Source organism: Trichosurus vulpecula, chromosome 6 (genome assembly GCF_011100635.1).
Source record: "Trichosurus vulpecula isolate mTriVul1 chromosome 6, mTriVul1.pri, whole genome shotgun sequence".
NCBI lineage: Eukaryota > Metazoa > Chordata > Mammalia > Diprotodontia > Phalangeridae > Trichosurus > Trichosurus vulpecula.
This window is the reverse complement of record NC_050578.1, coordinates 83,402,436-83,424,096: the sequence shown is the minus strand read 5'-3', so window position 1 is coordinate 83,424,096 and position 21,661 is coordinate 83,402,436. Positions and strand designations below refer to the sequence as shown.

Here is a 21,661-nt window from a genome sequence, read left to right as displayed (position 1 = left end):
TCAGTTCTTTGCTAGGAGGACACTAGCAAGGAATCCTACCAGGCCTCCTAGACAGGAAAGAAAAACCCTTAGCTAGGTGGCATCCCCTTTCATTTTTCAAATCCTTTATTTTCGGATAAAGGAGATAATGGTTTCCAGAGACTGTGGTCCTATTCTACTCTTGGATAAAGAAAACCAATCAGACCCCTTCTGAGGCAGAAGATAATACTTGGGATTGAACTAATGTTCAAATAAGGGCATATAGACACAATCTCTACCCTTTAAATGATCCTTTTCTGTGTATTTTTGAGTTTTAAAAATGGCTTCTTATTAATACTTTTCATGATTAAAAAATAAATTGGAAATGAAGCAGATTTTTTGCTTGTCTTCCTTTATGAAGTCTGTCAGTGGAAGTTCGCTGGTTTCTTAGGAGACTGATGTAGGCTGGGATTTGATTGAATATGTTGTCAAACCACTTGTCAGAGTTGTAAGCATGATGGGGTGATGAATATCTCTGTGTGTCTATGTGTTTGTGAAATGAAAATAATGTTTGAGATTTTAAGCTTTACAACAGAGACCAAAAGAAAACAGGATGAAAATCAAAGTTCTCTAAACCCGAGTTAATAAAGTTAAATTGCTGAGAAAGTATATGACTTCCACTCCTATCATTTAAACATGTAAGTGCACATTGATACAAGGATGGCTTTTTTAAAAAAAATGGACTGGTTGGAAACTAGTTCAAGTATCTGTTTTTATTATTTTACTTTATGTCTTGTATTAATTTGTAATCATAATGATAGTAAGAGATCATATTGATTCCTCATCTTTTGGCCCAGAAAAACCGTTCTTTTAAAGTCTATTATTGTGGTCAGCTGTCTTCAGGCCCACTAGAGTTTGATGTGACCCTTGTTCAGGGGGTGATGCTGCGGTCAGGGGAAGACTGCAGGCTGTAGGCCAAGGATGACCTCAGCACATACATCCCTGAGAGGTAACCTCTCTCTTGAATTCATCTCTTGATTAATCTTTCTGAGGAACTGAAATTACATACTATGCTTTTTTGTGGCTGCATAACTAACACACTGATATAGCTATTGATCACAATTGTATGTGTATATATATAACATATATATGTTTATGTATATATGTTACACACATATATACATATACATATATATATGTGTGTAACATACATCATACACATTCTTGTAAACAAATTTTCCATGGTCAGGACAAAATGTTTTCATTCATCGAAACTTCAGAAAAAAATTATGTTCCAAAGGTTGGTATATTGTTTTAAAATCATTAGTATAAAATTAGATCAAGTTAAAGTTTTAAAGTCAAAGTCAGAGCATCTATTAGGTTGATCCTGGAATTTTTGAGGTTAATAAGTATTTTTAAATAATTTTTTTAAATTTAAGAATGTGTACAGTTAATAAATACCATGTATATTGCTTTTCTTTGGCTCATCTTTTTTAATTCTCCTAATTGCTATTTTGTTTGATTTTATAATTTTTCAATTTCAAATATCACAAAGATGAAACCTAGGCATTGTCATGGTAAAGAATCAAAAAATGAAACAATAAAAAAGGATGCAGATGTCTCCACACACATCTTGTAGTATATGGTAGCAATTATTTGGAACAATTACATGCAAGGCTTTCATCACCACTGATGCTATGGATTACCACAATAGTCAAAGAGGACAACTGGCACACATTTGCAAGATTACAAATGGATAACATAATCAAAGGTAGTACTTTCAGGACATTAGAATTAAGAGCACTTTTTTTTTAACCCTGTGGGGTGGGGAGTGTCCTGCTGCATGGTCATAATTTGGGGCATGGATATCATTCAGGGGTGAGTAGGTTGTGTTTATGGTTAAGCTGTACTTTTAATGGCACAAGATGCTTGATAAACGTTTGTTGAATAGTTTATCGATGAAAGTCTTCCACCAGAGCAATAACACCAGCTCTATTGTTATTGATTAAGCAAACCACTTTTTGACAGGGTAGAAGAATTTATGATTCTAAAGCAAATGGGGATTCTTGTTTACTGAACAGTTTCTCACCCCTTTACCCACTCCCCACCCTCCATACTGCCAGATGCATGTCTTTGTTATACGGTTTAGGAGCTGACTATAAAAAAGACCCATCAATTACTTTGGTTAGAGGAAAGAGACTAAAGTACCATTTCTTTGTAATAATAACATCTGCCCAGTGGCCTCCAGGCCTATGGTTCCCTACCCCTGGCCTAGTTCCTGCACTCTCCATACAACCATTCTCTCCCTTCACTTTTAGCTGCAAATGTTTGTCAGTCAATATGCATTTATTAAGTTCTTATTATATAAGAGACTCTGTACTATGTGAGGATGCAGGCAGAATTTTTTTTAAAGTGCAAAAATTATTTTAAACAACAGAAATGTCAAAGTCTCCAAAGTAGGATTGAGTATACCTTTGGTTGACTGCTATTCCAGAAATTTTTAGGTTCTTTTGTTTTTTCCTTAAGTGCTTAACTCAGAAGGCCTGGAGTTGAATCCTGCCTGCTACACTAGTTGTTTTATGTAGGTCAATCACTTCACCTCTCCAAGCCTCAGCTTTGTAAAATGGGGTGGATACCTGCACTACCTACCTCACAGGGTCTTTGTGAATCTCAGAATGCTGAATAAATACAGTTATATTTACTTTTTTTTTCCTTTTCCTGTCAGGCTCTTCTCTAATTGTGAGTCCCTGTATGTTGATGGTATCAAGGAAGTGAGCAGTGGCAGACCAGTATTTGGAGACTGGAGTTTCAAATGAAGATGTAAGTGGGTTTTTCAAAAGTCTAAGGTTGCAGCTGACACTTAAAAGAGGTTAGAAACTTGCAGACGCCCAATCACTTCTCTCCTCCCAATCCCCAGGCCCCTGGAAACTTGGAGAAGGAGGCGGAAAAGTCTCACCTTCTTTTGAAACTACTTGCAGATGTGAGCACAATTTCGGAATTGCTCACAACGGGGGTTTTGAGACTTCCTTGGCTATTTTCTCCGGCCCCCCCCCCCCATCTCTCCCGTCGTATGTTTTTCTTTAAGATGATAGGCTGAATTGTGTGTGGCTCTTACCACGCTGAGCTTGGCCACCCGGTTTAATTCGCTCACCTCTCGTCTGCTCGTTCTGGTTCTCATATCCTCCCTGCTTCTAAATAATCCCGCGTGGGGTCTACCGATATTAGAGAACTTTGCTTCTAAGGCAAACCCAGAAATGCCTTTTTTCTTTCACTCACGTGAAAAATGAGGGAAACTAACAAGAGCTTGATATTCCCTCGGGATTGATGATTTTGAATTTTTTCTTTTTTTTACTTTCAGTTTTGAGCTTCGTAATTTTTTTTTTTTTAACAAAAAGTTGGGAGATCAATGGTCTCTCATTCCTTAAATAAACCGCTGAGGCTGGAACATTCTGCCCCCTCCCTCCCCCCGCCGCGCTAACATTAACCAGCAGTGTAGGAAAAGAAACACGTTGCCTGTTTATTTGGGGGGAGGGGAGCGTGCGATTTGTAGCTAAGTTATTACGCTTCTCTTCCCCCCGCCCTTCAAGTCCTTGGCACTCTAAACTGTTACATACCTAATCTTTGCACTGGTGAGCATAGACTTCACAGTCATCTTTAATCTTCACTAAAATATACATGGAGATAAATGTCACTGTGGGAGTGTGTGGAACTGTGTGTTTGCCTTAGTCTATCAACGGAGCCAGATCGGAGGCTGGAGCCCGGATCCTGACCCTGATTGTATGAATAAGTAAGCAGGATGCTAGTGATTGGGTTAGATGCTTTTAAGATTTTTTTTTAAGTTAGGAAGATGGGAAAATAGCTTAAGCAAAAAACAGCCACCCCTACTTCACGTCCTTACCCTCGCCCCCCCCCCCCCGCCCCCCTTTCCCATTTCTCAGAAGAGTTGGTTCTCTTTGCGCTGCAGGACAATAAAGTCTCCTTGGCGTAGAAATTACTCTCCCCTCTCTTTTTGTCTCCCGTTTCAGTTCAGATGTGCTGATGTACAGACCGGATTCATCTTCCAGGAGCAGAAGTAGCAGCAGGAGCAGGAGGGGGCGGCGGCGGCTTGTGGTAGAAGGGCTCAGCCCTGGAGCTTTGGCAGAAGGAGCTGAGAGTAGGAGTCGGAGCCACACCAAGCCCTGGGGGGCATCGCGTTCCTCTGGGAGAGGCCGGAGGAGGAGAAGCAGCCGCGCGAAGTTTGGCTGCTGGTTAACCCGGCCGGGAGACGTTCTGACAGGCAGAAATCGCGGGGCGCTGCGAAGACCAGAGTTGGACTAGGACCGCCTCCCCTCCTCTTCCCCCAGACAATTCTTCCCGCACCTCCCCATCTACCTCCCTCCCTACCTGGCCACCCACACACTAGCTCCTTCCCAACTTCTCCTTTTCAAAAGAGGGTGGGGGCGTACATAGAAGTCCCTTCTTCTCTCCCTTATGTGTTCATCTCCGCATGTCTCCGGACCCCTAGCAGCCACAGTCTCATCGAAGAGGCTCTAGGTGCAGAAGAAAAACTGTCCTCCCCGCCCCTTTCAATCAACGTGGACAGTAGGTGGCTGTTCGCCCGGGTCCTTCTCCGTTTTTTTCCTCCTCCCCGTGAGGAGGATGGGGATGGAAATGCTATCCCAGAGGTTCGTCTTATGGCTGGTGGCCTCGGCGTGGATCTTCGGTGAGGAGATGTGGGTCTCCTCTGGCTTCGATTATGATTACACTTATGCTTTTCACGAAGAGGATAAAACCGAGACGCTAGATTATAAAGATCCCTGTAAAGCTGGTAAGTGACTTGCCGCCGTCTCATATGCTCAATTAGCTCTCCACCTGAGCTTCGTGTACCATTTCTTGCTTATTTTTGAGAGGGGAAACTCACCTGTTTCTTCCCCTCCCCTTCCCTAGCTAACATTCTCGAGCAGAGTGGACTTGGGAACTTTGTTTTACAGGTTCAGGTATTTTTTCCAACTTCCTAGGACTGCATCTCAACTCCCTCCCCACTCGCACCCCATAGTATTTGTTTACTCTCGACAGCTACGGGTTCGAGACTTATAGTTAGGAATATTATTAACTCTCCTTTATCTTTTCCCCTTGCAACCCTCACCCTCCTCCAAGTGATGAAACACCACAGATTTAAAGATTTCAAATGGCAGCACCTAAGGTCTCTAAGAATTTTCAGGAGAAACCTTTGTTTAAATAAGCCTGTAGTCGTAGCTGGGATGCGGGATGCGGGAGCGGGGGACGCCTGATCATGGCTGGATTGGATGGAAATGGAATGGATGGAGCACTGCAGGAAAAAAAAAAAAAAGAAATTACAGCCTATACTGAGACACCTCTTCTTCGAGGCACCATCCTGGCTGTACCTTCATTATCGCAGTTGTGGAGCCTTAGGAGCATTTAGTAGATGTGTTCCCAGTGCGTTACCTCCTTCCCACACAAAGGGAAAGGGAGAGAGGGAGAATCTCCCAAGTTGTTCCTCGGAGCACCTCGGGGGACCAGTTTTCATCGCAATTGCAGGAAGCCCTCGCTTCCCTCCTTCTGGCTTCATTTACGCTCTCGAGCGCCTCCAGTCCCTTCAGCTCCCTGGAACCCTAATAGCTTCTCGCTGCTAGTCCCCGTTTGAGCACACGGCGGCGCTTCCCTCCAAGCTGCCTCTCAGACCTAGGAGCCGCACCTGCGGTGGGCAGGGACCAAGTGAGGGAAGTTCCCGGGGGCTCACTCTGTTCACTAGTAGCAGCACCTCTCCCATTCCCTAATGTCCCCCCCCACCCCCACCCCCATCCCCCCGCCAAGGATTTTGAGTTGGGAGCCTCTTCTGGTTGTGCAGTTCGCTGCAGGGCTGTGCTCTGGCGCGCGTCCTATGGGGGGAGGAAGAAGGGGGTTTGTGAGGGTCTGGTTCCTAGGATGACACTGGTGTTTGGAAGCTAAAAAAGTATGAATGTGTCATCTCTGAAGAAGGGCGTGTTCCCTTCCCATGGCTGTGAGATTCCTATAATAATAATAGGCTGTCTGATCACTCAGCCGAATCTTGCTCATAGCATCCCGGGGCAAAGGTTTAACTTGAGCAATCCCTCCGTCCTCACTGGACCCCTCCTCAGTCACACACGCAAGTCTGACTACTGGTGCGTATGAATGAAAGACGGAGATATTGGTAGATAGGGCTGGAAATTCCCTCAGTCAGTTTTTCCTTTTGATGTTGAGGTATTTGGTCTGATAGGTCTAGCGAGGATAGAACGTAAAAGAAAATAGCCTTTTCCTTACTTACCGTGATAAGTGCCGGTTTTTTTGGTTTTGCTCTGTGTGTGTGTATCCGTGTCCCCGCGATCGCCAGCAAGTTATTCATACGTAGACGTACACGTGTAGACCAATACTCCCCCCGCTCCCCCCCCCCCCCCGCCGCTTTGTGCTGTCATTTCAAGCCAGACTGATATTGCTTCTAGTAGCAAAAGATGGTTAAATTTCTTGCCCCAAACGAAGTTTTCCTAGCTTTCTTTTTTCCCTTTTCTTCCTGCATCACTGTTTGGGGACACAGATACAGACTATGTCCAAAGAAAGATGCAAAGGAGAATGATTCTGCAGAGGTTGAGCATCAGCTAAATTTGCAAACCAAACCCATAATCCGGCACCAGAATCACTTTATGGGCTCTTTAATAAGGTCAAGCGGAAGTTTCAGATAATTGAAAATGCGCCTTGTTAGATGTTTGACACGACTAATAGCTAACTATATTGTGAACTAATGGTTGTCTAGGAAACTTAAAAATGCTGCTGTTCTTTTCCTTGTGATGGGTTTAACCCCATCTCAACTCCTGAGGCTGAATTTTCTATGAGAAAATATGGCATTTTTTTCAGATGGAAAATACAATATTTTTCATAATATTAAGTCCTTTTGTCAATGAAAAGTGGAAGTGTCACAGTAGAAATGTCAAAAAGGGTGGCAAATATTTCAGGGAATTCTCTTGTCTTAGAAATCGTCACTCGTGGTTTTATTTATTTAGTTTTATTTACTGTTTGAATCAGTACTTTTTTTTTCTATTTTAGTGCATTTGTTGTTTTTGCAGCCTAATCTTTGGATTTTGCATGGTTTGACAAAAAAAAAAAAAGTGGCTATGAGTGTTTTCCTGTAAATGAAAGGCTAGAAGAAAAGGATAAAGGGAAAGGATAGAAGAAAAAGTGAACAAATGAAACAGCTGGAAGAGTGCTTATATTTGTTTTTCCTTGATACTATTTTACTTTTGGTAGGATAACACTGAGTGGTAACTGCTGGTGCTTAAAGTAAATACATCTGTGAATGGATAATTATTTTAGCCAGAATAATGATTCTCACCCCCTCTTTATCTCAGGATTTTGTTTATTAGCTCTTTTATTTGTTTTTGAGTGCTACTGCTGTTCTTTTGGAGTTTATTGGAGCTGGGAAAGGAATTGGTCACTCTTTGGATTTCACTCCTCTGGCTCTGCTGTGACCCCTTCACAATGATGGGATGAAGTTCCTAAGTCTCAAACTTCAACTTAAAACCAGTGCCCCCTAACTCTGTAAAAAAGATGAAGAATAGCAATAAAAGAAACTTTGGAAAATAACAAGCATATGAAATAACAAAAGTCAGTAAAGAATATTAGGAAAAAATGTCATATTTTTAGAACCATGAGGTTTGTAAGTTAGTAAAATGGGGGGGGAAAGAGAATGGGAATCTAGGGGAGATTGTGACAGGCTGAAGTTTAAAAATGGGAAGAAAGATCCTTTCCAAAATTTAACCCCTAGAAATTCTTCTGGACCCATCCCTTGAATCTTGGAACCCACAATGAAGCTATCAGTCTGTCACCGTTGGAGCAGCACATGGCTTGTGGCCTGTACTCTTCAAACAATAGACTAGTGTCCCTACAAACTGCACAGAGCGCTGACATTGACTCTGCTATTTATTACCTATAAGCTCCCAGACAAGTCACTTAAGCTTCCTAATCTATAAAAGGAAGAATTTGAGCTAGATGATTTGAAAAATCCTAGCTTGGTTTCTGTAGGTTTCAACAGTAGGAGTCCTTTTCATGGGCACAGCCAGGGAATCCCCAAACTGAGCCTTGGCCCAGATTCCCTGGACTAAAGGTTCTAATAATCAGTTGGTAAATTTTTCACCTGGTTCACCTGGAAACTGTCAAATAGACAATTTTTACTTTCTCCAGGAACCAATGTTCCTTGAGGGCAGTAACTGAATCAGTGAAGTGCTAATTGCCTAAATGTACAATATGTACTTATGTACTGTCTCATCATTTGATCCTTAACTTTGACCAAAATTAAAATTTAAAAAAAACCAACAATGACATGATTCTTCCAAAATGTGCTAGAAAAGACTCTGAGAATGTTCCAGACTAGGGTTGTCAAACCCAATAAGAAATGGATCCCTGCCTGGTGTGGATTGACTTACAAAACCACAAATTAATATTTCTGTGTTATGTTGCATTTTTATTTATTTTGTTAAACATTTCTTAGTTATATTTTAATCTGGTTCCTGCTGCTCAGAGTTTTACATTCCTTGAGGCCTTTGCTCTATGCTGATGACTTAATGTTTTATGAAAATGGTCCTATATTCTCAAAGGTTATGCCATCCTGAGCTTCAACATTATTGGACCCTACTCATTTAACTATTCAACAAACATTGTTAAGTACTTGCTGTGTAGGGACACAACTGCACACACACACACACACACACACACACCCCACCCCCACCACCAGAAACAACAAAAACAACAACAGAAGAACCTCTGTCTTCAGGGAGCTTACATTCTATTCTATTGGAATCTAATACAAGAAAAATTGAGGTTGGATAGAAACTCAACAACTGGGGCTTCAGCATAAGTTTCAGAGAGTAGGTGGTGCCTGAGCTGAGCTTTGAAGAAAGACTAGGATTCTGAAAAGTAGAGGGGAGAAGGTAATACATACCCTTATATCATGGGGCATGATTTGTGTAAACAGCTAGTACAGTTTTGCTGGAACAGAATTCTTGTAAGGATGTGCAGTAGCAATTAGATTTGAAGATCTTTCCCATTCATTAATAGGCCATGTGACCTGTTTATATTATATCACAGGAAACCTAAGACACGTATGGTGGGAGGAACTTGCTAAGAGGAAAAGGAAGTTATGTCACAGAAAATGCTGAGAGAGAGAGAGAGAGAGAGAGAGAAAGAAATGTTATGACTGCTAATGGCTGCTAATGGCCACCCTAGTGATAGTACTGAACAGGCCGACTTAGCTGTACTGTGAGTTTGTTTTGGGGAAGACCCCAGCAGGGGGTCGGAGAGGTTTTGGGATGCCCAGGCCCCAGGTTGTGATATTGTGTGTGGAATGTTTTACTGCTGTGATAGATTGGATAAATGGCTTGTGGGATATGGTTTTCTGGTGTCTGAATAAATGGTTTACTTCTACCTTCTAGGTGGAGAGTCTCATATACTTTGTGATACCGAACTAGATAGGCATTTTGACAATTATCTAAGTTTTTATTATTGCCTTACTGTTTCAGGATGTAATATGAAATGAAGTAGGAAAGATAAATAAGACTGATATGCAACAGGGAGCAGCTGAAGGCTTTTGGTAAGGGGAGTAACACGGGCAAGCATGTGCCTTAGGAAGATTGTTTTGGCAGCTGTGTGGAAGATAGATTGGAGAGAGAGTCTAAAAGCTGGGAAACCAATTGCAGGGGTACTGGTATAGTCGGGATAAGAGTTGATGAAGGTCTGAAATAGGAAAGTGGCTATGTCACTCTGCTCCTCATTAAAAGAATAAACACTGATGATAAAGAAGCTTAAAATATCTGTTTTGTTGTTGTTCAGTCATTTCAGTCCTGTCTGTGACCCCATTTGGGGTTTTCTTTGCAAAGATACTGGATGGTTTGCCATTTCTTTCTCCTGCTCATTTTACAGATGAGGAAACTGAGGCAAACAGGGTTAAGTGACTTGGCCAGGGTTACATAGCCAGTAAGTAAGGATCCACTGTGCCACCTAGCTGTCCAGAAAATATCTGCATGTTAAATCACATACTTGTATGCTTAGAAAACTCAATACAATGAACTCAAAAAATTAATGGAAATAATAAATACTTCAGTAAAGCAAAGGTATATAAGATAAACCCACAAAATCATCTACATTTCTTTATAACATCAACAAGGATTAAGGGAAATACTCTTTGTAATTATGGCAAAATGCATTGAATGTTTGGAGTACAAAAGACCTATAGAAAATATAACCTTAAAATAATTTTGAGAGGAATCAAAGAATACCTGTATCAACAAGGATTAAGGGAAATACTCTTTGTAATTATGGCAAAATGCATTGAATGTTTGGAGTACAAAAGACCTATAGAAAATATAACCTTAAAATAATTTTGAGAGGAATCAAAGAATACCTGTATCAAGGGAGAGAGATTCTCCTGCTTTTTGTTTTTGTTAAACCAGTATAATAAAAATGGCAGAATTTTTTAAACTAAGTTATAGTTGAATGAAAGATTTCAAATATGTACCCAGAGGGGATGAGTTTCTTTGTCTTGAGGGCTTGTCTTGCTAAGTTTGCCCCTTTACCAAAGTTGACCATTGCTAATTTGTTTTTGGCCATACCAGATCAGGAAGAATTGGTGTGGGAGAAGATTAGGTTCCAGTTTGTTTTGGTGGAGGGAATGTTCACATCAAAGAAATGACTTTCTTAAGGAACTGAAATAAGTTTTTCAGCAAGGCCGACATAATGAAAGTGATGCCAGAGATAAATAATTAGCTGAGGAAATTGTTTAAGGGATAGCATGTTAAACATATAGTTCAAACAGAATACCTATTGATCACATGGAAACTCTGGCTTGAATTTACAAAATTATAGGACTGAAAAAGACCTATGAAGTCATTTGATTTACTCTTCTGGCCCTGTGATGAAAGCTTTATAGGGAGCAATAGTGCCAGCATGGCACATAAGTTTCTGGCTGCCATGTTAGGGAGCCTGGACCTGTGAAGTTCACCCTCAGTTTTTTCAGTCAGGGCAGAAGCCTGTCTGAAAGACTGGAATCTGTATATACCAAGGGTCAGAGAGTCTAAGCAAATGTCTTATACTCTTCCTTCAATGCATTTACCTTTCCTTTCACATTACTAGGAAATCAGATTCTTCTAAAGACTTGAGGGGGTAGATCTCTAAACCTAATAATAGTGAATCACATTTACATAGTACTTTATTTTCCTTGGAACAATCCAGTGGAGGTAGGCAGTCTTTTGTTATTTCATGTAGACAAGAAGCAGTCCCAGGGATTAGTCTTTGCCCTTGACCTAGTAAGTGGGACTCTTTCCATTATGCTACCCAGCCCACTGTTGTGTGGGCTGATAACTTTGGATCATATTACAGAAAGGAAGGAAACACAGTATACATCTCTAAGGGCACTGTTCTTCCAAATTATCAGTCTATGGGAGGGGCTAGAAGGAGACAGTATGCTAATTAGTCTATGTAGCAGAGTGAATCTTACATAGTAAATACCTCAAATAAGCAGAGACTGGATAATCAAGGTTGTTCTTAATATGACACCCTGTTCTTGAGTTTTCTTTACATGATTGGGATTTCCTGTATTGTCAATTGTTACTGAATGATGGATGGGATACATTTTAAATGTGTGTACTTTTTTAATAGGGAGGGAGAATGATAACAATTTTTTTAACCAAGACTACTTTTTCTGTGTGTTTTGAATGCTATTAGTACTGGTACAAAAAAGAAGTCTTGTGTTGTCTTTTTTAAAATTACAACCAGGATCTCTTCTATGCTATAGACGGTATCTGAATATTGGGGGGGAAATGTCCTTTCTCCTACCTGCTCTTACAAGGTCTCCTGAGTAGCTGTTTGCTATTCCTGCAGGACAATATAAGCTCAATTTCGAAATTGTTGTATTACAGTATTGAATTTTCCATTCAAAAAGGCTTTACAAACTGGTCCTATAAAAATAATTCATGGGTGAATTTTTCTGGCTAATTAGTAGAACCCCAACTGTCTTCTTGTGACTAATGTAGGGGAAGTTTAAAATGCTTCTCTATAGTACATATGGAAGAAAAGCTTCGTGATAAGACTCTTGGTCTATGTAGTTTAATGTTCTTCAGTGGCCCTGAGAGGGTTTTTTTTTGGGGGGGGTGGCTAACCATATCTATTATCCATCATATTCAATAATAACTAATAAGGACCTATTATGTGGAAAGCATTGTTAGTTGCTGAGAATTGAAAGATGGAAATGATGGAACCTGAATTTGGCCTTGAAGGAAGGGAGAGGAGTTAACAGGTAGAGTCTGGTCAAAGGGACATGAGTATATTGTCTCTTTCAGCTAGGGAGGATAACATTAGATAAAATACAAAGATGGAGGAAGGGAAGGGAATAAGCATTTATATAGCTCTTACTATGTTCCAGTGACTGTGCTGAGTGCTTTTACAAATGTTGTGCTATTACAAATAACTCATTTGATTCTCCCAACAACCCTTCAAGGTAGGTGCTATTTTTACCCTCATTTTATAGATGAGGAAACTGAGGCAAACAGAAGTTAAATGATTTTCATGAGTTAAATGATCACACAGTAAGTGTCTGGGGTCAAATTTGAACTCAGCTCCTCTTCTGGTCTGGAACTCTATCCACTGCACCATCAGCAGCCTGATAAGCATAAGACTTTGAGTACTGAGCAGTCAGTCTATTATAGCTGAAACTTAGAGCACTTTAAGGGAGAAGGGAAGGGAAGAGTAATTTACTAAACCCCCACTATGTGCCAGTGATGTAAGATTGGAAAGGTAAGTTGGAGAAATGTCCGGGAGGGGGGAGGGTGAGGGGGGTCATTGAATAATAGGTTTAAGGAGTTTCTATTTTATGATATAGTAGTGGGGAAGAAGAGTTCTTGAATTGAAAACCTGTTATCAAGGGTGGTGTGGAGAAGAGAAAGACTAATGACAGCCAGCTCAGTTGGAAGGATATTACAGCAGTACTAGTAAAGGGTGAAAGAGTGCCTAAATTAGGATAGTGACAGTGGCTGTAGAAGGGAGGAAACAAAACATGAGAGCTATTATGGAGATAAAATTGATGGGAAGTGGCGACTGATTGGATTTGGCAGTGAGGAGAGGAAAGGCCACTTGAATTTCTGAGTCTTTCCATCTTAAGCCACATTGTGGGTTTGCCATCCATTAATTTGGCAAGGCTTTCTTGAACCTGTTTATATTTTCAGCCTTTTGTGGTAATAAAACTCATATCACTACTGTGTTTTGATCCTGAGTCTTTTTCATGCTTCAAAGGATGCTGTCTATTTTCAGTTTCCTAGCAGAAATATGGCTTAGAGGGTGAGCTTTGGCTTTAGGAACATCTGACTTCAAGTCCTGACTCTGATCTGGTAGCTGTGTGAATATATGGGTCAATTTCCTTAAATTCTCAGTGCCCTGCTCTGATCTTTAAGCATGAAAGTAACAGATGAGTTGCTGATCTATGGAATTCATTGATGAAATTACAGGTCTGGCTCCCAAAACTTTTAGGATTTCATGAACAAAATGTGCCCTCAGGCTAATTCTTCCTGGTTTTATAGCGTTTAGTCACATCCTTTCCTTAGCCTCCACTTTCCAGACTGAAGATAAATTTCTTCCAGTTCTTTGAACCCCCTTTTCTGCCACCCAATCCTTTATAATGTCAAATTCAATCAACATTTATTAAGTGCCTGTCATTTGCAAGGCAGTATCTCTGATCTTGATAAAACAACAAATCATGCCCTAGGTGAACACTGGTGAACATCTTATCATTTGATCCTTACAACAAGCCTTTGAAGTAGGTGCTGTTACTATCCCTATTTTACAGTTGAGAAAACTGAGGCAAATAGAGTTAAGTGACTTGCTTAGGGTCACACAGCTATTCACTTTCTGAGGCCAGATTTGAACTCGGGTCTTCCTGAGTCCAGGTCTGGTGCTCTATCCACTGAACCACTTTGCTTCCTAGATAGGCCTAGAATATCACCTCATATGTTAGTAGTCATAGAAGATAGGATCATACATTTAGAGTTATAAGGGACTTTAGAGTTTATCTAATCCAAGCTCCTAGTTTTATAGTTGAGGATGGGCCAAAGATCTTATGTGCCCAAGGTCATGTAAGTAGTAAATGTGAGATTACCAGTCTGTTATACATCAAAAGTTAATTCTGGAAATGGGAATCTCATTAACATCTTCTGCTTTAAAAAAAAAAAGAGCAACATAATTAATCTATAATTGGATGTAATCAGTCATTGAGGACCCTTGCTGGGATCAACTAATGCCTTGATTTACAGAGCTCAGAACTCCCCCTGCTCCTCAGAACTGTTGGGATTCTCTGTAGAGCATCCTTAGTTAGGTGTGAGTTATTAAAGAAGAATACATGACTGTTGTCTCTGTGGAGTGGAGCTGTGATGATGTGGAGGGCCACTGCTGCTGTTACTTGGAGAGTTTGAGAGCCCTCCCAGTTTTCAAAGATGCAGTCACCTTTGCCTAATTGAGAGCTTGGGAACCCCTGTCTCTCTATCTTCTTTGTCCCCACTGTCACCATAAAAGAATAATTATTGAGGGAGAAAATCGTAAGTCTAGAGTTGGAAGGGACTTTAGAAGCCAGTGGGTACATCCCCTCTTTTTACAAATGAGGAATTTGAAAGAATAACAGGTTTAACAACTTGCTCAGGGTTAGTAAGTCACTGGTAGAGTTAGTATTTAAACTGTCTGGTCTTCTGAGTTTTTCTTTTCTCAACTTTTCTCTAGTGACTAATTGGCCTGAAGTCAGGAAGACTCATTTTCCTGAGTTCAAATATGGCCTCAGACACTACCCCTGTGAGCCTTCATAAGTCACTTAACCCAGTTTGCCTCAGTTGTATTATCTGTAAAATGATCTGGAGAAGGAAATGGCAAATCACTCTAGCATCTTTGCCAAGAAAACCCCAAATGGGGTCACTAACAGTCAGAGACAACCGAAAAGACTGAACAACAACAACTTTAAACAAAGTTTTGTACCTTTTCATAGCTTTCCAACATCATAGGGGACAGAGGCATTGGTGAAATGAAGCATAAAATACTTTCATTCCCAGAAAGCAGAAGAAGGGAGTTCTCTTGCTTGTTTATTTAGTTCTTACTATTGTTAGCTTTGAAAATAGGATATTGACAATTAGATTTGAAGCCGCTGTGGCCTAGCTAATGGGATGCTTGCTTGACCTCCCTTTCAAGAGTGTGCTAATCCTCTCAATTCAACCATTCTAAAGAACACAGCTCATACATTTGTATGAAGAAGTAGTAGCGCATCCAGGGCCATCTCCAGTCCAGTCCTGATCTATACTTGCCCCTGGACCTAGATGGCTCTGGAGGAGAGAGTGAGGCTGGTGACTTTGCACATCCCTGTCTCACTTAAATCCAATTCACTTGCAAGGCAAGACATTACCTTCCTGAGGTTATTGGTCCTCCTTTAGAATGAAGGACAAATAACAACAAACAACAACCATACAGATTGGGTATTTGTAAGCCAAAAGCTAAGGATGTATTTGTCCTTTTCACGAGTATGTAGGTGATATAAATATTTATTGAAGACTAAAAATACTTGGGTCAACTCTGCTCATTATAGTGACAACACATACATTAAAAGACTGTACCATAAAGAAAAAAAATGGTTCAAATGTGCTTAAGAATAAATTAACTTTCCTACATAAAATCTAATTATATGTAACTTAACACATTCCTTCAAGTTACACCTTATAATCAGGCTATCAACCCCACCCACTACTTTTCCATAGTGCTAATCTTCTATTCTCTTCTAAATTCAGCTGCTTTTTCTTAGTCCTCCTTTTCTAGCCCTCCTGTTAGTTTTTGACATTGTGGATAGCCTCACCCTCCAATATTCTACTCAGTGCTGGTCCTCGTCCTAGCAGTCTGCTCTTTTGATGTTTCCTTTGTTGGTTCATTATGTATCTCCAGTCAGTGGTGTCCCTAAAGGTTCTGTCTTGTGCCCTCATTTTTTTCCTTTTGTTCTCTTGATCTTGGTGATTTCATCAGTCCTCACATGCTTCATTATATGTCTAGTCCAAATCATATTCCTGAAATTTAATCCCACATTACCAGTCACCTGTGGGCATCTCCATCTGGATGTCCCATTAGAATCTCAAACTGAGCATATTTGAAGTAGAACTCATTATCTTTCTTCCTTTCTTCCTAAATTGGCACTTTCTTTGAACTTCCTAATTTTTTTCTCAAGGCCACCCATCATCCTCCTAATCACCCTGTTGGTAACCTATGAGTGTCATCTTTGACGTTTATCTGTCCCTCAGCACTCCGTCCCACCTCCTCTAGTCCCCAACCTCCTTTTCCAATAGGTTGCCAAGTTGTTAACATTATTCCCTCATAACAAATCCATCCTCTTTTCTCTGCTCATATTCTGATCACACCAGTGCAGACCTTCATCATCTCTTCAGCATTCTGTTTTAAGTGCCTTCTGATTCTAGTCTCACTCCTCTCCTATCTATCCTCCTCATGGCTGCCAATGTTATTTTTCTAAGGCATATTTTGACCATGTTTCTTCCCTCCTCAAAAAAAAATCTCCCTTTGCTCTCTGTTGTCCAGAAGATAAAATATAAACCTCATCAGCCTGTCACTTAAGGCCACCTAAAATCTGGCTCTAAACTTCAGGCTTTTTTTTTACCTTCATATACCAAAGCTATTGGTGGCAAAGCTATTCTCTGAACTGGATATTCCATCTCCCATCTTATACATAACCAGATTTCCTGTAACTTAGAATTCACTGTTTTTGTCCGGGAAGCAAGGTTTGCTTGCTTCCTTCCAGGCCCAGCTCTGGTGTTAACTTCTCTTTGGAGTGATTTTTTTCCTTCTTTCTTCTAATTGCTAATGATCTTTTCCCTATTTAAATTACCTTGATTTTATGTAGATGCATAAATGTTGTAGTCCTTTGGTAGAATGTAAGTTCCTTGAGGGATCAGAGTGATTTTGTCTTTGAGATCCTAGTGCCTAGCACATAGTAAGCACTTATCTGTTGAATTGAATAAGAATGGAATGAGTATTTAATTGGATGGTTGAATGAAGAAATTTTAGCAGACTTTGCTATGCCACTGTATAAAAAAAAGTTGTTAAAGAACTTAAGACTGTCTTATCGATGAGTTGTTTATTTTTAAATTGGCTTTTTTGGGAACTGTGGAGTTCATGTTTTGACATGTATATTGTCCCCATTCCTTACATGTCTTTTGTCAAGCTGTGGTATGGGTGCTAGTGTTCACCTTTTGAGGTTCAGGACCTGGGTGCTGCCCTTACTACTTTTTTCTCCTTTGGGAAGTTTTGTGAAGTGACAAGACCCAAGTGGAGCAGGGGTGTGCTGGCAAATGTTTAACAACTGGCTCTCTGACTTATCTGTATGATTAGTATTTTTCCCATCACTTTCTTAAGTCCAAATAATCAACAACAACAAAAAACCAAACCATCTTGAGATTATTCCCCCAGAGACAGAGCTAGCTCCAGGATACCCATTAGAGTCTTGCCATTAAAGCAACTCAAAAGATGCCCCTTAAAGCACAGAATTAGTTTTCTCTTCTTTTGTCACCAAGCTGAGATCTGTATATAAATGCCTAGTATGGTCTACAATAATTAAGAATTTTCAGAGTTTGTAGTGGTACTTCAGACTACTGTGTATTTCTAGGTAATCAGGTTGTCTATACTGTATGGAAGACAAAACCTTGAAAATATTTTTGCCTGTTTAAAACACATGGACGGTGGTGAACAATGGCTATATGGGAGAGCCCTCTAGGGAAACTGAAATTTTACACCAAATAAATGTTTGCTATATTATCCTGTTAGGTATTTTACTTTAATATTTAATCCTCCCATGTTAGACTTTAGGAAGCCTGTCCATGAATGATCTGTTCTGTCCCTGTCATGCAACTGTAGCAAGATTGGCAATTAGGTTGGTGATTTCTATGATATTGGCATCTATCCCAAAAGTATTTGTTTAGCTAGCAGATTCTTTGTTTGATACATTCAACACTATCAGACTGTCAAGCAGTTTATTCAGTAACATTGTTATGCAAACTGCTTCATGGATGCCGTATTTAGAGCTTTAACTAAACAATTTTGTGCCCATGATCAGAATATAAAATTGCTTCAACCCCTCCCCCCAATCTTAATACAAGGAATAATTGAGATAGTAGATGCATATTATATATGTATATTTCCGTGCCCTTCAACTTTGCATGACTTGCCTTGTATTCCATATTCCTATTCTGGCTGCAGTGAAATCAGAGACGTGTTCACTACTCTTGAGAAGTTTAAAACCTGAATATGGATGAATATCCATGGAACACATGTAACATATATGAAACAAATGGAAAGCTATGAAACTAATATGTTTATACAGAGATAATTCTGGGCACAAGAAAACCCATGCTACTTACTCTTCACCTTAGTGGATTAAATTTTTGTTTATATGTTCATTACCATCACCCACACCAGGTTTTGACTTCCTGCTATTGATGGCAGATAAGCCAGAGTCTCTGGAAGAGCAGTGCTTCCCACACAAGTAGCTCTGTTTTCCACTCAGTCCCCACTGCCACCATTCAAGGGATCAACCCATGTGGAGAAGAGGCCAGTGTAATGGTAAGAAGAGTGGGACTTTTTTTTACTGTTTTCTCTTTTGGAATGCTGAGGTAATCAAGTACCTTTGATGAGTTTTGCCTTTTGAATGTAATGGCAAGCAAGGCGGACTTTTTGCTGTTTTTTTTGATTGAGTGCTAATCAGCACTGAGGTAATCAAGTGCCTTTGATGAGTCTTGCCTTTGTTTCTTTGATTGAATCAAGAGTCTTTGATGACCTGCTTAATAAACAAGGAAGGCTAGTTTACAGTGGGTTTGAGTCACATGGTTGTGTTGCCCTCTGACCCTGAAGAAGGGTATATAAGATCTGAGGTTGACTTTTTGTTTTGGGGCTCTCACTCACTGTTAGAGTGTTCCTGTGATTTGGCCAGATGAGACTCTGGGTAGCCATCGCAGAGCACCACAGCTTTAAAAACCCCAGATGTTGTTGCTTCTCTCTTGCTCTGTTTATATAATGTATGCTTGTAATTTCTGTTTGTATTTGCTCTGAAGTTCAGGGTGCTGACTTTTTCCCCTGAACTAAGTGAGTGGTATATGTATGTTTAATTAAAGTGAGATTGTTAACCCCTTAAAGTTGCTTTCCTTAGAAAAGCAGATCGAAGAATCTGTGCTAGCAGCCCTCCTGTGTGCTGCTGTTATTGGTCTTATGCCTCCACAGCAGCTGCTAGCAACATTGTTGCTACAGCCAGACATCCTCACCTTCCCCGCTGGGTGGTCAAGGCAATCTTGTTGAAACAGTAAGACATCCATGCTGAGGAAGAGATAGATATACTTGGTGGTATAAAATTTGATTTCCATCATATCTGCCAAGTGAATTGAACCATTACTACCACTACCACCAACACCACCACCTCTCCTCAGAAAATAATGGAGACAACTAAGGGCCTTGAGGACAAGAAATCTAGGAAAAGCAGGATTCTCTAGACCATCAGTCCAGCCAACATTCTAGGAGGTAACCCCTGTAAAGATGTGGCCTGGCTATTGCTTTTGTGGTTACTGACATCTAAAAAAGAAAGTTCTTGCCACTCAAATCATCTATACTGTCAAATAATCCAACATCAGAATTAGATTTTTTTTTATCAGTTAAAGTAATATTAAAGAACACTCATTATCATCTACTTTTGTCTCTGCAACTTAAAGACCATGGGGCTATTAGATCTGAAGGTGAAACTTCCTCTATGTGTTGTCTCTCCCCTTAGAATGTCAGTACAGTTCTTTGAACATTGTAAGTGCTCATTCATTCATTTATCTATAGCAGACAGAGTTGAAAAGTAGCTAAGTAGAGCCTAAATTCTGTTCCTGTCTTAGTTGCTGAGATTTTTGTGTGATCTAGATACAATTTTCTCCTATGATTTGTTATGTGAGCCTGCTTTGGCTTTATAATTATTTGCTCTCAGTCAAAATGTGTAAAGAATATTTGTGCAAATGAGTTTTTAATTGTTGTGTGTATGTGTATATATATATATATGTGTGTGTCTGTGTGTGTGTGTGTGTGTGTGTATAATGTATTTATTATGCCTATTTACGATGTTGTATTTACTGATAAGAGGCAGATTGGCCTGGCATAATGAACAGACAACCACCTTTGGAATTAGGGAGATCTGGGTTCAAAATCCATCTCAGATATATCATGGTTTTATGACCCTCGGCAAGTCAACTTAATCTTTCTCAGTGCTCTTGGGCAGCTCTAAGACTATAGTTACAGATCTGTATTGGTAGAGGGAGTTTCCTCACCAGGACTTCCTTCCCCCCCCAAAAAAGTCCCCCCTCCATAAAAAGAAAATGGCTGATAGTATATATAATTCAAGGCAGCTAGTTTGTAAATATCAGATTATTTGGAAGTGTATTCTTTGGTTAAAAGTTATCAGTGATTGGCTGGTCAGTTGTTTGGATTAGCAAACTATTGTATATTAGCATGGGGGTTAAAAGTTATTTTTCCAAATACTGTACCTTTATGTTACTGGTTGCAACCTCTTCTCCTACCTCCACCCCCCTATGCGCTTCCCATTTTTTAAAGTAATTTAGGTGCACAAATTGCAGGTCCTTATTTTGCCCCATCAGCTTTTAGTGAGCATTGAGAATATGTTCTTTCTTTGGGTTGCTTCTTGTGAGGAGACCTCATTCAGCCAGTGAATAAATACATGCCCTGTTGGCTGGCACATCCTCATCCTTGTCTGCCACTTGAGTTTTTGAAAAGTAAATACGATGTATTCTTTTTTCTTCTAAAGAATTTCCTCTTGGTTGGTTTGCTATAGTGACTGCCATGTCTGTCAGCAGCAGATCTGCACTGAAAATTGAAGAGGGTGGGGGTTAAACATTGTTTTTCTCTTATTTCCAAGCCTATCATTCCCCAGAGCCCCCTCATCTCACTCTATCAGCATAAACATTGAATGCAATTTGTACAATCTCCCCAACTGTACTTGGCTCCCCCACCCCATTTATCATAGAAAATTATGTGTTAAAATGGGAGAGGGTATTGAAGCACACAAAGAATACATTAATAGGCATTAAGAGACCTCCATATTTTTGGCGGGGGCGGGATGGGACTGTGAAGCACATTAGTAGCAAGATCAGTTGTTGCTTTGTTGGGAATACTTTGCGGAAAAGATGAGTTTTGAATTGAAATTTAAAGGAAGGGTGGAACGTTGCATGGTTTTAGTGAATGGGAAGGGACAAGTTTTTTTTTTCTTCCTAGTGTGTGGGCCAAAGCTCAGAAGTGGGATGTGGGGGAGGAAAATCATGAGAAAGTTTGTTTGGCTTAATTCTTCTCGTATTTTTGGACACTATTTTTTATAATGAGAATTAACTGCTCACTTAAATAGATACTTAGATTACTTTCATGCATTTCTAAAAATTACCTTCACACAGACACCAAAATGTCATGCAACTGCATATTGCTAAATATCTCCTTAAGAATCAGGCCCAAGAATATTTTTGCTGATCAGGATTTTTCACTAAACTGTCAGAAGAGAATTATTTTTTCTTATATATTAAGTACTTAATACATACGAGAGTTCATTCAACAAAAAGGATTTCTCAAATCCCCCAATCAGATAGATCACTGC

At 40.0% G+C, this 21,661-nt stretch overlaps 1 protein-coding gene across 1 annotated transcript in view; it reads left to right on the top strand.

The window, feature by feature from the left end:
- The first annotated feature begins 4,596 nt into the window (after positions 1-4,596).
- Positions 4,597-21,661, top strand: part of TLL1 (tolloid like 1) — a 332,054-nt gene continuing 314,989 nt past the window's right edge. The window contains exon 1 of the mRNA XM_036763870.1: positions 4,597-4,765. Coding sequence (XP_036619765.1) covers positions 4,597-4,765 — 169 coding nt within the window. The remainder of the gene's footprint in view (positions 4,766-21,661) is intronic.